Here is an 18,466-nt window from a genome sequence, read left to right as displayed (position 1 = left end):
CACTGAAGACACTGCATATTCAATTTCTAATGTGTATGTACAACAGCCATTTTCCAAATGCCTGCATGATAGTTAAGTCAGGTAAAAGTAAAGGATATGGAATTTGATCACAGGATATGAGTCATCCCATAATACTCTAGACGTCTAGCAAGACAAAACTAATGAAGTTTCAGTTTTAGTTCCATTAGAGTGGAAGAGAATCACGTTTTCTAACAGTATTTTTCTAGCTAGTTCTCCATGATTTGGGATGTAAAGGAAAAAGCAGTTATTCTTCTACTATTGAACCAAGTGCAAGTAACTGATTCATTCTCTGTATAAAAAGCATTTATTTTGCTTTTGCTAGTCCTATGAACTAATGTGATCCATATTATTAAAAATGGAAACATTCTCTAGATCGCTTTATACACTCCCTGCTGACAGTTGAGTTTCATATCAGTCACCAGATCAATGAATTGCAGCACTGTAAGATATGGGCAATAGAAATAATGCACCTTGACTGCAATACATAACTTGTTAATTGTACACTGGAATTCTGGGGTAAGCACTTTATTAAAACATCAACATTACGCTACATTTTAAAAAGCCCCATGCTTTTACAGTTTATTTTAACCCATGTAAAACAGTACCAGAAAAAAACCCCTACAAATCCAAAACGAATTTTGGTCAGTCTGAGAAAGTCTGTCATATTTTAGCAATGAACCAACTTGCTTAGCTACTGAAGCATAATGTGTCAACAAGATGGAATTCCACTTTCTAAAGCCTAGAGTGCCCACTCAATAGAAGAAAGCAATACATGATTACTGCTTAGAGCTTGTGGCACAATGCTAGCGGCTCAGCTTTTAGCCATAACAGAAAATGTCTGTCTCATTTTCATTCCTCTTGAAAAAACTTCCTATACAATGTTATGAAACACTTCTGCTGTGAGTTGATTTCTTAATTGCAGCAGTATCTTCAGCTATTACCTTATCCATGGTGATACCTTTCTGATGAATTCTCTTAAAAGCAAAAATTTAATGACATACAGAACAAGGACAGATCCCTGAAATGTAATAACAAAGAGTAACCCTTCAATTTTGGTACGGGTACTAGATAGCAATCTCCTATTCCCATTTTAGTGCTTCGCAAATGACACAAAGATCTCAAGGTCTCCTCTTTTCTGAATTATTCCTCTGTTTTTCAAAATCTTGGAGCCTCTTATTTCTGCTTCTGCTTCAACTTTCATTCCCATCTTAAAACTGGGAGAAAAATTGAGATCATTGTGCACACAGCCCTTCTTCATCCATGATGTTTCATTCATCTGATTATAAAATTTAAAAGGCTTTTTTCAGTGCAAGTATCTTCAAAGATTGTCTTGAATTACCACTAGTCGACTATTTTTGTATCTCCAAGTATTTTAAATGTTGCCTATTTTCTCTTTAAATACATTAAAGATTCTCTTAGTACTGCTAATGAAGAAAAAAAGTACATGCCCTGAACCAAACATTTATACCTACATCTTTGTTTGAAAATAAAATCTTTGAGGTTAGTCAGGCTTTCAAACGTTTTGATCAGGCAATATATATGGAATAACATTTTAAAACCGGACTTGAGGGATAGAAATTGCAGAAAGTCCATGCTGATGACGACAATGCATTGCATTAAAAATGAACCTCACAATAAAAGACGTAACTACCAGATGTGGAAACTGCTTTTCACTTCTAGTGTAGGGTACTCGTACAAACTTTTATGCACTTTCACAAATATGAAACAGTTCTGAAACAGTATTTGCAAGCTAGTTCAGATTCCAGGGATAGTACGGGTGCATTCACATACCACTCCAACTGAGATGTAAAATCCTAAATTAAACAACACTGTTACAGAAGTTTAGAAGGACGAACACAACTGACAAAATCATCATTTGCATTTATCAGAATTAAGTGGTTAGGAACTTGTTGCTTGGAATTTTTATAATTCAGATTTGTCTCCTCAAAACAAAAGATTTTCCCTAATTATTCAGGATTGGCCTACATGCATATTACTGGGCTTAACAAAGACATTACTGAAGATGAAACTTGCATGCTAGGAAGTGCATGAATAGGAGATGATGAACCACAAAAAAGAACTTTGCAAACAATAGGAATATGTATTGCACTTCTCACGTAACTATTTTAGAGTGTCCTCTATTCTATTATGCTTTCTGAAAAGGCAGACAATTATTAATCCTACAAATATGCTGCAATTCCTTTTGACATGTGCTTCCTTAGCCATAGAAGAAGAATGCAAGAAGAAATCAATGAGAAAAAATTGCTGGGTAGAGTGAAATTGCCTTAGGGATTTTGTTTTATGTAATAAAACAGCCTAGGAATTCTATTTATAAGCAAGATGTGGTATTTATATCTATTCATTTTTCAGGGACCTCTTGCAGTCTGCAGCCTTAAAATTTCACCTGTCTTAGACGGGAACACATCTTTAGTGAAATCTTGATGTTCTTCAATGCACTATGCTTACATAAGAGTAAATACAGCATAAGGGAGGTGAAATAACCCCAGATTTTGTGCTCACTTTGCAAGGCTATAAAATTTACTTTTAATACACTGAGTTTGAGTACTCACAGACTGGAGCTTCAGATTAGAGGATCTGAATGAAGAACGACAAAAACATCAATTATGACAGCTTATTCCTAAGACCATTTAAATTGCCGCCCAGGCCTTAGTATAGCTTAGCGTGCTCTCAAGAGTCAAGTCCCCTAGCAAGGGATTATCAAACAACAGACAATCTCTGGAAATACATTCTTCTTCTTGCTCATGCTAGGAATGAATAAGCTCAAAGGGAAAAGACCAACATAGGCTCTGTCTCCACTATCCATAATCTCCCATCTCACCCCATTTCAAGAGATGGGTCAATTGATATTGCACGCTGCAAAAAATATATACTGTTGTGGAGCAAAAGGTGGGATGCAGGGGATGCAGTTTCACATCAGTCAGTTATCATCCCACTGAAAGATACTGCTAGGAAATGTTTTGCAAGGCAGCTGAGCTGTATGTAGAGAAACCAAGGCAGACTTCTTAGTAAAAAAGTAGTATAATCCCTTTTGAAGATCTATTCTAATTTGTTTTTAACTCCAAAGTTCTTTAATATGTAGTAAATAATATGCTAGTGTAATATAAAACAAGACAAAAATGTTTTATTCATAGAGCTTTTGTATGTCTTGTTTACTACAGCTTTTCCTGTACCCAGTCCAGCTGGTACAATATGTATTGTCTTCTACGCTTTGTTGCTGTTTTCTAGTATTAAATACGTCCAAATTTTATAGCTGAGCAATAGAAGTTAGTAACACAGGTCTGATGCATAGTAATGAAGGTAGAACTGTGTATAATGGTAGCATCTTAGTAAATCAATTAATATGTTTATGGCTAATTATAAAAAATATGAAAGGCTAGACAAGAGTGAGGTCAGTCAGTGGTACCACAACATGGCTATAAGTGAAGACTATTCATAATCATTTAAAGGATATCTGTATGTTATTTTTCAGTCAAGTTATACCTCCCTTCCTGTTCTATTTTTTGCCTGAAAGCCTGAATATATAGCAGTGCCTGACTGCAGAGGGTACATATGGGGATTTGGTCATAGTCCTTACATATTTGGGTCTGCCTCCCACATTTATCTCTCTGACTAATTCAATATTTATTTATTTTGCTTCAGTCCCTGGTGGCCAGTTTATTCTCTATTTGGTTTCTTCAGCCTCTCCTTTTCTAAAATGGCTGCTGAAAACCCTTTTCGTTTACTGCCTCGACTTGCTCCCAAAAACCTGTCCTTCCTCCTTCCCTTGAATCATCTCACAAGCTAATCAAAATCCTCATCTACTTGAATATTGTTAGCTACCCTTATATGCCAATTCAGACTTGAACAATCAATTTGTTCTGTGCAGTAAGCAAATATTTATCTACAAGGGCTTTTGGGTGAATAACAGACTGTTGATGTTAGGTGTAACTTCTGTTGTTAGTAACATGAACTTTACACAAAGACAGAGGTTCATATACCACAAAAGATACTCTATATAACCAAAATACAGCTTAGAGAATGACACAGATATTCACAGAGAATCTTCAGGTTCACATTACCTTCCTTATTTCTTTGTTTACCGGCTTCAACAAGGAATGTATCTCTAATCTAAGGCTGTACAGGTGAGTGTTGCAAGACATCTTTTGCAATCTTTATTTGAATGGACAATAGGGGTGTTCTTCATCTTGTGCCTTTGTTTGAGCTTGTAAATCATTCCATAAACTCACAAGGGAATGCTGAGCTCAGAAATGGATGTTTCTGGATTCCATAAAAATTTTTGGAAGGCCTTCACACTAAAAAAGGCCAGGTTTTGTCTGGGAAAAACGACATCATAGTTTAATAATAGAAAACACTCAAAGTGACTACATAAAATGGAGTAAAAATAAAGAGTTTTCCTAACTGTCTTGGTGACCTTGCAGGCGGTTCTTTACCTTCAGCCAGTTTTATCAACAGCAGATTACTTCAGGGCTAGGAACCACACCACAACAAGTCTTCTGTGACAAAACTTCCTTGAGGTTATCATTTGTCAGGGTACAAAGAAAGATTCAAAGGCACATATTTTCACCCTGTTCCATTACAGATTCTGAGGAAGTGCCTTAATCTTACCAAAATTTGGCTTACAGACCAACTTCCTGCTTCTCATTTCAGCCTCAGTGAATTGTACCCCATAATGTTCAAGATGTCACATAATTCAAAACAAAGGGTGAGGTTAAACTCAAGGCTGCAGATCTGATCACTAGCAAGCACAGCACAGAATCTGTAAAAGGAAACAGAGCAGTTTGCTAAACTAGGCAATATATCAATCCTTTATGCTATGTACACTTTATTTACAGGGCATTTGCAGATTCAGAATGATGACGAATGAAGGTGCAAAACACAGTATGACTTTCATCACTTAAGGCAGGGAGCAGAATAAAACTTATTTGTGATTTTATCTTTTTTAATCAATCCCTAATAGTTAATTCAGAGGCATTCCTTTTTGTTTATTCAGTCTTGTTTCTTATTACTTTTCTAGATTCTGCTTCAGTTTATAGCCCCATGTCTGCTCAGTGAATTTGGTTAGTACTCTGTTTTACATGCACCACTGCATGGGTAGAGAAGAAGTTTTACCAAGGTTGACAGATGCTAACCTACGCGAAGAAGACAAGTTATTGTGAGTTCCTAGTTCAGCAAACTACTATTCCTCTGTGGTATCAGTTTGAACAATATCAAAACTGCAATAAAAAGTGCATTTTCCACAAGAAAGACAAGAGAAAGAGCATCATAATATTTTATAAATATAGATATTTTCTCTTCTCTCATAGTCTTCATGGAATTCAGCAATAGTGCCAACCACGGAAAGAGTCACATAGTACAACCATCAGTTAGTCACTCTGACCTAACATTTAATAGGTTCTTTTATATATAGATTTGTCTCTATGTATATCTGTTTCCCCCAGAGCTTGATTCCTGTAAAGTACTTGCTATTTCTACTGCCAAAAAATCACGATCCCTATGATCTGATCTCTTAGCAAAAACAATGTCAAGTGTCATCTGATTTTAATTTCCATAAATCAACCATTAGTTGTGCATTCTCCTTGCTTAAAAGCAACTTTTATGAGTAAAAAAGAATATTTTTACATTTCTTTTCATCACATATCTTAACACGCACAAGCAATGTCACTTCAGTGTCACAAACTGGTTATTCTATCTCTCTCTTTTCTTTTTCTATAAAGAAAATATTAATATGATAATGAATGGTTGCTCAAGATCCTGTTCAGTTTTGCTGAGTGCTAGGAGAAGAAAGTCAAAGTGCATTTGGATTTTCATTTGCACAGTTCAATTTCTTACTGTAACTACTCAGCAACTTCTTAAACCAAATAAAGCAAAGAATTATGGAATGGACATATTCTACATGATGAAGTCATCATTCCTAAGCCATAGTGCTATATTTAAATTGTTTATTGAGCTACAGTATCCCACTCTGGTATGAAGGGCAATTCAGAGTCATTGATGGAAAAGAAGGAAAACCAACCACATTTCCCCCCTTACCTTAGTATTGTACAGTATCAATTATTTCCCACACTGCTAGAAGAAAAATACACATTCTTACCCCACAGCCTATTCCGTTGCCTGGTTCACACACAATTTTCCTCAACCCTGGTTCAGGAAGCAAACCGGCTCCACAGCTGGGCGTTGGACACAGCACTCCTCCCATCTGCAGCACACATTCCTCAGCCCCATAGCGCTGGTAGCGGTTGTACTGCAACACAACAGACTGGCATTAAACTTCCAACAGTACACAAAATAAAACTCAAAAACTTTGAGCTTGATGCTAGTCCACTAATTGAGTCAATTGTCCTAATGTCTCACATTCTAAGTTCAGGTTATTTGTCAAAAGTGTAAAACTTCACAGCGTCGTTAAATGGGGTGTCCCTCCACTCCAGCTCACATCATACACATCGTTTTCTGGCTCTCAGCTGTCATTTTCACCACCAGAAAATTGTGTGGGATATTAAACCCAAGAAAATAGCAGACTGTTTCTGTAAGTAAGCTTCAGTACTCTTATATTACTATAAAAAATTATTGTAAACATCATAAAACTAGTCCAACAGATAACTGATAAATGCTGTATACAGAATGAAAAGAACACACAAAAAACCCTTCAAGAATCTATAGCTAGAAGTACAGTATAATGTTTTAGAGCTAAAGGGCTGTAAAAATTTGCCTAGTCAATCTTATTTTAAAAGTAAGCTGATCATTAAGCTGGCGATTAAACAAAACAAGATTATTAAACAAAATAATTCTCTGATATACATTTATTTCAATGCTATGTATATTTTTTCCAGGGTCTCCCCTGGAAATTTTTTTAATTACATCCTAATAGCCTAAAAGGCCATGGAAATGCCTTCATTTTAACGATGGAGACACTGACACACAACAATACTAAGTAACATGCTCAGCTTACACTCACAGAAAAAATGCCTGTTCTAAAATGATTGATGGCATTGCAGTAACTTTCCCATGTCTAATTTACCCTGCTTTCACCCAGAGATAAGCTGAGCAAGTACAAATCATGCCGCGTCCATGTAAATTGCATCCACTCTAGGGTTCTGTGTTGGTGTAGTTCCACACTAGTGGCCATATAACCACTGTAAACCACACTTCAGATTTGCGTATGTCTGGTCTATTGTGGAGGGAAATAAATGAAAGCATTTGGTTCTAACAGTCCCAAAGAAAACAGGAAAATCCAAAAGGCCAAAGAGGAAGAGAGTAGGCATGAATTTTCTCTGAGAGAAGACTTCATGGTGTGCTAAAGGAACAAAACAGACCTTTATGTTAGAGCACTCACAACAGTATTTAGTGCTTCATAAGCTTTTATCCCATAACTGCCTATGAAAATCTTGTTCCCTTTTTTTGGAGGGATAACAAACAAAAAATTATTTCTCTAATCCACATTCCTCTCCAAAGAAATCCCACAAGGAAAATGGAAGCTTTAGGACCAACATCTCTACACATAGCATACAAAGAAGAATTTTAAATTACGAAGATGGTTCTAATACATATTTTCTGGGTACATTTAAGAAGATTCTTCTCCAAATGTTGCCATAACATGTCTTGTTACATTGGCTTTTTAAAAAATAATATTAGCGTTCTTAAAAGACTATAATATATAGACACAAACCCTTTCATCACAGAAAAACAAATTACCAAACTTAAAGTATCCACCTTTGTTAATTAACAAAAAATCCAAACAAAATACCTCTCAAAAGAAAGGCAAAATCTAAAAGGAGAAAAAGACTTTAAAATATCACTCAGTGTACAAATGACAGCCAGAAATTCTGAATAGAGAATCTTGGATTTGGAAAATAATAATATTTTGAGAAAGGTACGAGACGTGTCTCCTTGAATGCGGGGGCTCAAGAAGTCAACTGGTGTTTTGCTATGTTATTATTATACTCGACCCTAGAGAAATGGCATAAATATTTAATGTTGGATGCTCTGAATTTTCAGCAGTTTGTGATCCTTGCACTAAATACCTGCTGAGTGCTCTGAGTCATTCTGATGGCCTTGAACAGAAATACAGGTAACCACAGGTGCAAAACTGTCTGTTGACCTAATTTTTCTTCAGGGGACAGACTGGACCTGAAGGTTAAGAGGGAACTTTGTGCTGGATGTGGGATTGTTAGCAAGTTCTCATTATGAAGACAAACACCAGTGACACTGTAGCTGAGATTCTGCCAGCATTTCCATTAAAACATCTCAGCTAAAAAAAAGCATATGCTTTCCAGCCCTTAACTTAGCATGAAAGACCATGGAGAGATAGATTCCTCCCATCTCCTCTGTATTTTTTTTGGGATACACAAAGTGGAAGTTAGGTAAAATGGGAATCAATTTGTCTTGTTAGAGAAAGATACAGAAAGGAAATGCCCAGTTTACCTACTGGCAAGATGGACAAAGCTATTGTATTCTGTCCAACAGATTAGACATTTTATGGCGGTTCAGCATAGCACTCATGCCAAATCAGGATGGCACTCTCACCAGTCATTTTCACACTATAAAAGCAAAAAAAAAGGTCCAATGTGAAGACAGAAAAGATCCTACTAAATGCATTTGCACATCTTGACATCTAGTTACCAGCCTGTTTTCTAACTTCGAAGTCCAGATACAATCATAAGGTGTCATTTTCCAATTTCTTTTTTCCTTGTGTCCTGCTCAATTAAAACCCAGCAATGGACTGAAACACACAGTAGCAGAACATACACGTTTGTTGCCATAACACAATTATACACAACATATGTGGATTTATATTCTTTATTCAGTGGCCCAAAACAAAATTATTCACTTCACACTAAGGGTGCATTATAAAAGCCTTGTAAAGGACCAAAACATTTATTAATAAATTATTAATTATTTGCATATAGTGACAGATTATAGCTATTAGAGGCATTTTTCCTATATACCACAGCCATACATATCATGCCGGACTGATGTAATCAATATGCACTAAGCAAGTTATTTTTCAAGAGCTCTTAAATGTCTTTGGAGCCCATGATCTACTTCTGATGACATGTCTGGATGAAATATTTAAGGATATTACACCATTGGTTTACTTGCGTCTTAACTGGAGATCTAAAATAGGATTCATTTAATTTAGTTTGGATTTCTGCAGTGATGATGTTGTAGTTGCACTGATTGCATAGACTTTTATAATTAACAGGAGAAAGAGGATGCAATTCATCTTTTCTCTTTTTGATTTGTACATCAGCATGAGAAGAACTGAGCCCTGAAGTGCCCTGTTCTATTAACAATAATGAGAGATCAGACACCTTGCTAGATAATGACACCAGAAATTAGGTGACTCACACAATAGCTGCTTCAGTTCCAACAATTCTAATCCTAACTCACGTGGTATAAGCTATTCTTAAAACTAAGGTCTATGTATCTAAACAGCTTGGACTATGAACCATCTCACAGAATTTTAGGTCTTCAAAAATTAAACATGTAACCTAAACAAGTGATATAGGCTCCAAATGAATAAGAAACAAGATCTCAATAAGGGAATTTGTCCTGACTTACATATGATGTCTAAGATAGATAGGATGAATCACCCTGTGGAAGTGCTATAGTTGAAGCTGAGAAAACTAACTTAGGCTAGATATCTAACATGTAAAGAGCTGTTATTAAAAGATTAATCTAACTCTTCTGTACATTCAAAGTATTTCACAGTATCTATTACTCAATTTTTATCAATATGCCTCCCATTTAGAGATGCACTTATCATGTGCAAAATGGTTTTGCACACTACAAGGAAGAAAAATATCTCCAATTATTTTTAGGAAAACCTCTCACAAAGTATGGGGAACTAGATGGAGCCGGCATTCATGGCACCTGATTTCATTCCTGGCAGCAGCACAGCTTTCCTGTGGCTTTCACATAAGTCACTTAATCTATGCTTCTCATCAGTTCCCCATTTGTAAAGAGGAAGAATGATACTTGCTGCTTTCACTGTAATGTTAAGAGGCAAAAGCCATTAACAGTCATGAGAACATCAAATACTATGGTAATGAGCAGGATAAAATTACACAGAAATCACCAGCCGTCTGCTGCTTTTGAGCAGCTTTTGAGCAAAGCATGTCAGGCATCTATGTGCTACTGTAATAAGGTCCTCAGAAATACAGGTAGATAAATTCACCAAATAACCATATTTTACAATACCTATTTGAAAAAAAACCAAACAACTTCAAAAATATGATTTATTCTAAATCACTGGTGCTAAGACAGCAAAAGGTATATGGACAAGGTAGTTGTAAAACATTCTGGTTTTTCTCTGAAAACTGCATTCCACTGTGAACCTTCCCCACAATTTGTGAATTGTCCCAATCAGTCCAAGTCTGTACTTTTCAGGAAATAAAATTTTGAGTGGAAAAAACTCCCAGCTCTACTTATGGTATTTCGACCATATAATGAAGTTCTTTTGTGCAGTCTTTGCCTGTGAAGACTTGTCAGGGCCTTTAGATTATAAATTACAGTATGACACAGACACAGAGACTGGATAATGGTAAGCATTTATTCCTTGTTCTCCACTTTCCAGATTGGAATGGTTTCCCTTGAGTCTTAGAACAGTACTGGGTTTTAAACCAGTGGAAATTCAATTAGTTGATGTTATAAATCAAGGATAATATAATGAAATGATTGGGCTGACACAGGAATAATAGGTTTAACTGGATTGCAGTATTTTCACTTACATTGAGATTCAGATACTAAAACAAAACTGAAATGCACCTGGATGCACAAAACTCCTGCAAAATACACTTTGAGAACACAAAAGTATTCCTTGCCATGTCATTTAATATGCAAATTATGCATTAACATCATGAACTCATAGAATGATTTGGGTTGGAAGAGACCTTAAAAGATCATCTATCCCAACTCCTCTGCCACAGCACACATGCCTTGAGCTACTTTAATTTTGCTTTTACACTTTGGGTATCATTTTCTTTATTTACCTTCTTTCTCTTCACACCTAAAAGCATCTGCTGATTAGTAGCCTTGCAGAGAACTTTGGCCAAAATTTAACAGCAGATGTAAAGCCAAAATTTCTAATCTCTGAAATGTAATTCAATTACTTGTTTCTTTTAACTGCATGTAACAGTCTCAGAGGAAAGAAAATCTACTTTCTGGAGTCAGATTGTTTTTACTGCCCCTATAAATCAAATAACCATCTGTGTGTTTCAAAATTAGATTGTGGAGGCTATTAGTCCATTATGTAGACTAAGCACTTTATTTATATGTATTACACACATACAAAAACTCCAAGAATTAGTTCTGTAATGTAATTAGGCAACTTACAGTACAAAACCCTTAGTACCCCTTGGACTAGTAAAAATACTTACAGAAGTGTCACCTAAAATATGGATTAAAAACTGATGGACTGACATGGCTCTCCATGGAGCATCCTTAATTTATTTTTCCTGAGTTACTGGGCTCCTTTGCTGGCCAGTGCTCAGATTGGAAGAGCAAGTTCAGAGCATCAGCTCCTTCTTATTCCCACAGGAGCACCACAAAAGACACCAGAAAGGAACCAGAAAGAAAAAGTCTCTAAAGGGCTGGAATTTGCCTGACTGGAAAATTCAGTAAGGCAGTCATCTGAAGAAAATATTTCGATAAGAAACTCCTAACTGGGCCAATGCACCACAATTCACAGACAAAATTAAACTGGAGTAGAGAAGGGGGCAAAAAAAAAAAAGAAAGACTGCAGCTTGCAGAATGATATGAAGGCAAGCACAGGGTGAGGAGTATGAAAATAGAAAATACAGAAGAGAGGACACTGGAGCAGGTTGTATTGGAAATCAAACTGAATATATGAGAGGCAACATGATGCTGTGAAGAAAGTGGACTTAGCACAGTATTTACAAATCACTTGTGGTCTTCCAGCAGGTATTTGAGGGATCAGTCTGAACAGACCGAATGCCAGAGATAAACATTCAGTTACTTCTGACTCTTGTGGAGCTCAAATCCACATTCCTCTTCCCCCTACAAGTAACAACCATCAAGGCTGTAACTGATGCAAGGAGTCTCTTCAGTTGATGCTGTTGCAAATTGTGGAACTGAGATTCACTGCAGTAGATACCGGCTCCCAGGAATTCCAATTCTCAGGTCACAAGAATGAATACAAGCATATTCCATGAAAGCAGTTCAAAGCAATCTAACGGATGGAAGAAGTCCTAACTTCCACGTGCACCTGAGATTCTGAACATTGGGCTTCAAATCTTCCCTCTGAATTTAGTAAAAGCTGGGTGGAAGAGAAATTTGAGTCCTACTAAAAATGACATATTTTTTGGTTTTGACAGAAAAAATATCCTTTAAATTAGTTTTGATCACAAGTACCTTCTCTTTTCATTCTCTTAATTCTTTATTTTAGCTGTTGAACCAAAAATAAGTTACTTTTACTTGTCTAGTGCATGGACAACAACTTAAAAAAAAAGTAAGAAAGTAGAGATATCCTCCTTATGACAACAAGTCAAAGAATAAAGTTCTAATAATCCAGGAGAGACAAAACTGAGGAACTGACATGGATCCCAATTACTTCTGAAGTCAGGGAAAAAACTGGTTAGGAGACATTCAAGGCAGCTCTAACATAGGAAGAAAAGAGAGGCAAATCAGTAGTCATATGAAATTGTAAGACTGTAAAATTTGTTTTGTAGTTCCAGCTATAAAAAAAAGGTGGTGTGTAGTGGGTTTCTCTGGCTGGGTTTTGGTAGCGGGGGGGCTACAGGGGTGGCTTCTGTTAGAAGCTGCTAGAAGCTTCCCCTGTCTGGTGGAGCCAATGCCAGCCAGCTCCAGGACAGACTTCCTGCTGCTGGCCAAGGCCAAGCCAATCAGGAGTGATAGTAACGTCTCTGTGACAAAATATTTAAGAACAAAAGATTGTTGCACAGAAAGAATTCCAGCCAGGGAAGAGCGGAGTGAGAACATATGAACAACAATGTAGACACCAAGGTCAGCGCAGAAGGAGGGGAGGAGGTGCTCCAGGCACCAGAGCTGAGGTCCCTGCAGCCCATGGTGCAGACCATGGTGGAGCAGCTGTGCCCCTGCAGCCCAGGGAGGACCATCGGGGTGCAGAGACCCACCTGCAGCCCATGGAGGAGCCCATGCTGGAACAGGTGGATGCATGAAGGAGGCTGTGACCCCACGGGAGGCCAAGAAGGAGCAGGGTCCTGCTGCGAACCTGCAGCCCATGGAGAAAGGAGCCCACGCTGGAGCAGGTTTTTCCCTGGTAGGACTTGTGGCCCCTGTGGGGGACCCACGTCGGTACAGCTCATTCATGAAGGACTGCACCCCATGGAGGAGTGACCCACGGGACAGGAGTTTTGTGAAGAACTGTTGCCTGAGGGATGGACTCATGCCCAAGAGGTCCGTGAAGGACTGTCTTCTGTGGGAGGGATCCCATGGGAGCAGGGGAAGGATTCCTCTCCCTGAGAAGTGGCAGAAACATCAACTGACTGTAACCCCCATTCCCTGTTCCCCTGCACCGCTGGGGGGGAGGAGGGAGAACATAGAAGGAAGGAGGGGTGGGGAGAAGGTGTTTTAAAGATTATTTTATTTCTCAATCTTTTGCTTCTATCCTATTAGTAATAAATTTAAGTAATATCCCCACTTTGAGTCTGTTTTGCCTGTGAAGGTAATAAGCAAGTGACACTCTCCCAACTCCCTCTTTATCAACTCATGAATCCTTAGCTGTTTTTTTTCTCTCCTCTGTCCAGTTGCAGAGGGGAGTGAGAGAGTGGCTTTAGTGGGTACCTGGTATCCAACCAGGGTCAACCCACTACATAGTGTAAAGAGGATCAAGAATTGAATGCAGTAGCTCAGTTTTGGAGAGTGAATGATGGGCTGGTGATGACAGCTCCAAAAGGTGAGCCAAATGAAATGGAGAGAAATCAGATAATCAGAAAAGTGGAAGAAACTGAGAGATACGTGTAGGTATCACTCACATTGAGTAGTAGCTGAAGCCAGGGGATTGGGTGGGAAGCAGCAGAGCTGTAAGGAAGTCTACTTGTGAAAACACAGATTTGAGAATATTAACAAAGTAACTCTGGTTTTGTAATTATGAACTGGAGAAATTATTCAGTGAAAATCTATTCTGTTCTTTAACTGATGTGAATTATTGAGATGTAGCTTATATTTTCTCCAAGTGTAGTTATCAAAAAATCTTGACCCACAAATGCTTCAGAAGCATTTTGTTGATCATATTTGACAGTTTCCTGCACTAAACTCAACTAATTAATTAGAATTGTCACATGACATTACTTTTGCCTGAATGGGTAAATATATATCAATTATTTTAAGACTGACTTTATATTAATATTCTGTAGCACACACTTGAAAAAAATTCCTCTAGCAAATATTGCAAGCATAAAAAATAATCAACCTTGTCACACACACATATTGTATACAAAATCTGTCAAAACCTCTATTAATGTTAAATAATGTCTGTCCACACTGTGTGCTCTTAATACTGAATTTTCATATCTCCTAAAGTTACAGCTCACAGCAAAAACTAGCACAAGATGACATCACCATTGAAGAGCATGGGGATGTGCATCTGCAGATTTCCAAAACAGGATATTCCTTTGCATAAGTTTTCCCCAGCTGGCAAGGAAATGGGGGAGGGGCTGGGGGGTGAAGAAGTGTCCCCATTCAGGTTTGCTCAGATTCCAGGGATATAAACGCTCACAACACTACTAAAGAGAAAGTGAGCAATGATATGAGTTGCAGTAGCAGCTGATAGGAGAAATCTGTTAAAATTGATCATTGCCCTGTCAAAATATCAAGGAACTGGCCAATATATTCTGCAAAGATGTCAGAGCAGATGATATAGCAGAGAAGTGCAGATATACATTACTTAGTAGCTTCTTTTCCTGCCACTAGCATGTCATCTGCTTCATCTGTGCTGTGACCTGTTGGGGGCACTCAGGTAACAGCAGCAAATTGCTTGCTCCTATGTTCGTGGTTTTCCCTTCCATCCTTCAGATGTAGCTGCTATTTTATTCATGAATCGCAATATTACATTTAAACAATTAAACAAGATTTTTTTTTTTATCACTCTGGGGACAAGAGGAAAATTTCTCAGGGAGTCATCAGGGAGACTGTAATAGTTCACTGTAAGTCATTTTGCTATGTTGATATATTGTAGTATTTAGGTTTGAATTAAGGTGTTCTCTCTGTTGTCTCTGGCATTGGCTTGTTGAATTACCTGCCTTCCACTGCATTTGGACAGAGCCCATATTTAGTGCATCTTTAGCATATTTTTGTAAGCAGTTTGTACTATCACTGCTTGTAGAACCATTTACATTTACTTGCAGAGACAGTCAGCCTGACAGGGCAAATGGCTACTGCAGGAGACTAACTTTCTTACATTGTGCTATTTCTCAGTATCTTCTGACTTAATAAATCTTTCATCCCAATCCTGAGTGTATCTCAGGTACTTATGAAATGAAGCAGTTAGCCAGTAGTTTAGGCTGCATTCATTACGCTGTGGGGAAAAAGATGGATTACGAACAGTGAGATCAAATTGCGAGAGAAAGCTCAGCAGACCTATGGGCAATTAGAAAGCTTCAGGTTTTACCCTTCCTGGGACTGCATGTCCAGCAGACTGTCTTTGTCTTGTACAGACCTTTATGGACTGGGAGAGTCTGTAAAAAGGGGGTCCAAAGGAAAGCAGTTAAAGCTGCTTCTGGAGATTTTTCCTAGCTCAGACTCTCTGGCACCTTCTCAAAGGGTCAAGTATCAAGTGGTGTAGCAATCTGTTGCTAAATCTATTTGTGTTGCATATTAATTTCTCTGGAAGCTGGTTTTATGTGGTAAGTTAGATATCCATAATGTGTATCATGTACCAGGGAAGCTTGTACTCTTCTATTTCACCACACAGGCTATGATTACGTCTTCCTACAAAACCATCTTTTTGCCACCAACTAAACCTTAAAAGATAGACTTTCCAGCTGGAATGAGTTTCCCCGTAACATACATTCCCTGAGAGAACAGAAGACATGAAAACTTTACACGTCTAGGAGACTACCAAGAAGTTTGACTATTAGAACAAGTGTTTTATTACTACACAACTCCTTTTAGGAAATATTAATCAGCAACTCTTCACACTTCTAGTTAAACATATAGCCTTTGTTTCTCAGCATTAGTTTTCATCAATGTTTACATTTACATAAAGATATTTCAGTAAGTCAAGTACGCATGTTTTCATGTGGTTTGATTCTGAAAGCCACTCAAAGCCTTTCTCTCCTAATGACAACATCAAACATTATATATGGTCAGCACTTACAGGAAACAAATACTCAATAAACAAAAAGTAGAGACCAGCTATTTGTTGCTTGATCTTAATTTGACTGAAATTTGGTTGATAAAGGTAAGAGAGTTGATGAAGCAGACTAAGGCATTTATCTTGCTGCTGTCTGGCATTTCAATTAAGTATCTAGTGTAATGCAAAATTAACACGCCATATATTAAGGGTATGAAAACTTAGCTATCTGGCACATATAAAATATAACTGTAAATGGGCAATAATTATTAAGCAGATGTGTTTCCAAAAAGGTCCTGAAGGTTTTTATTCTTGGCCTTATGCCATCTAAAATTTTTATCAGTGACTTGGAAGAAAAGTAAGAACAATAGAACATCAGTGATAAAGCTTGTAACAATTTGAGAAGATGAAGTAACGGATATGTAACATGGATCATTGAGTTCATGGAGTTCATGCTGCAGGACTATCTGAACTGCTGGCAAACTGGGTTTAAGCAAACAAATTACTTTTCAACACAGTCACATGTAAAGTTATTTTTCTAGGAACACATTATTGCCCTCAATGGCACAGAGTGAGATTTATGTCTGGGAAGCAGTGTGATGGCTTCTGAGCTGAATCTGAGCTATGCCCACATACATCCAAAAGCACTAAGACACCTCTTAGGCCAACAAATAGAAATGTCTAGAAGAGAAATTATATTTCTTATTGGGCAGCCACTGGTTTAACGGGAACCCACAAGTTCCAGTGGGAATTTCCACTTTAAACCCAAAGATTCCTTCCTTCTGTCTAAAACATATTTAGCTGACAGTATGACTGACAAACAGAATCTCTTTTGTGTTTAAGCATTTTTTTTTAGTCCTGTTCCAGGGCTATGCTGGCTTATTCTGAGCTGCATTCATAGGCTGAGGTAACATTTTATTATGATGATCACCTATTGTCTTGTGACAGACAAAGGGAATTGGAAATGCAAGGACCTGGACACTGAGGAACGGGAGATATCCAACATAGGAAGCATGCTGGTGGTGGGAGAGTGGTGGAAGAAAAGAAGCAGGGAATTTTTTGTCTTTCACTACTGAGAGGTATAATAGGATCTAAAGTCTGCAAGTGATTTGTAAACAAAGAATGGATGTTTTTCTAGGCAATATACTCCAGTTTAAACAAGAATTAATCCAAGAAAGTCATGTAATGTGTATTCTAAAGGAGATCAGAACAGATTATCACAACAGTACATTCTGCTTTTATAATCTGGCCTTAAACACATAAGCACTTTAAAAATAAATCAAGATTGGACATGAAGCAGGAATATGCCCCTATTATTCTTTGGCTGTTGCTTGGAGTGGAAGAAAATAAATGATGTTTTATATTACTGAAGTTGTAAGCAGCCTGAATAAAATAGTGTTTAATTATAATTTTTTTCTATCTAGTATGCATGATAACAGAAAAAGACACACTTCAGACCTTTTTAAAAAGCAAATATCTAACTAAATAAATATAAGAAATAAATGGATAGTCATGCGAATAAGGATTTTGCCTGAAATTCCTTTCTTTCTTCATTTATATGTATTTTTATTTTTTTTAATCTTGGTTTCTGCACTAATTTATTTCCTGACTCCCAAAGTGTGCACTAACTTCCAACAAAATCTACTGTGGTCTTCAGTAGACTCACGATAACAATGCTTTTGTAGGGACAGAATATAACTTCAATGTTCTTTATACTTGTACGCGCTAATTGAATAATTCAAGTCTCATGGCAATGGTCACTACTTGCAAAGTCCATCAATTAAAATATGTTGCTCTATCAGTGGTCATTAGCCAGGCTAAGGTCTACAACTCCACAGCTTTGCCAGTGGAGCTGTCAAGTCTGTCTGGTTCAGCCCTTTCTCTCATACTTGCAGTCTCTTGGTTTAGCTGTTCCTTACTTTTCCTTCAAATTTCTCCTTTTGTCCCACTCCTCCTACTCTGCTTACCTTCACCTCCTCATGCAGCTCATTAAGTGCAGATATTCCTTTATTTACCAAGCAATGACCATTATTTGTTCATTCCCTTCCAGTCCTTGGTCACAGCTCCTTGTCAGACCCTTATCCTTATCATTCTGGTTTCTATTCCTAGACTCTTCCATGAGCCAACCCCATA

At 37.5% G+C, this 18,466-nt stretch overlaps 1 protein-coding gene across 5 annotated transcripts in view; it reads right to left on the bottom strand.

The window, feature by feature from the left end:
* PRKN (parkin RBR E3 ubiquitin protein ligase) overlaps window positions 1-18,466 on the bottom strand; it is a 726,716-nt gene that overhangs the window by 114,785 nt on the left and 593,465 nt on the right. For all 5 annotated transcript variants that reach the window (XM_027686963.1, XM_027686956.1, XM_027686979.1 and 2 more), the window contains exon 9: window positions 6,134-6,283. In XM_027686963.1, coding sequence (XP_027542764.1) covers window positions 6,134-6,283 — 150 coding nt within the window. The remainder of the gene's footprint in view (window positions 1-6,133; window positions 6,284-18,466) is intronic.

This window comes from Neopelma chrysocephalum, unplaced genomic scaffold (genome assembly GCF_003984885.1).
Source record: "Neopelma chrysocephalum unplaced genomic scaffold, ASM398488v2 Primary Assembly neopelma1_23, whole genome shotgun sequence".
NCBI lineage: Eukaryota > Metazoa > Chordata > Aves > Passeriformes > Pipridae > Neopelma > Neopelma chrysocephalum.
Note: the sequence above shows the minus strand (reverse complement) of the source record. Positions and strands in the feature narration are given on the sequence as shown.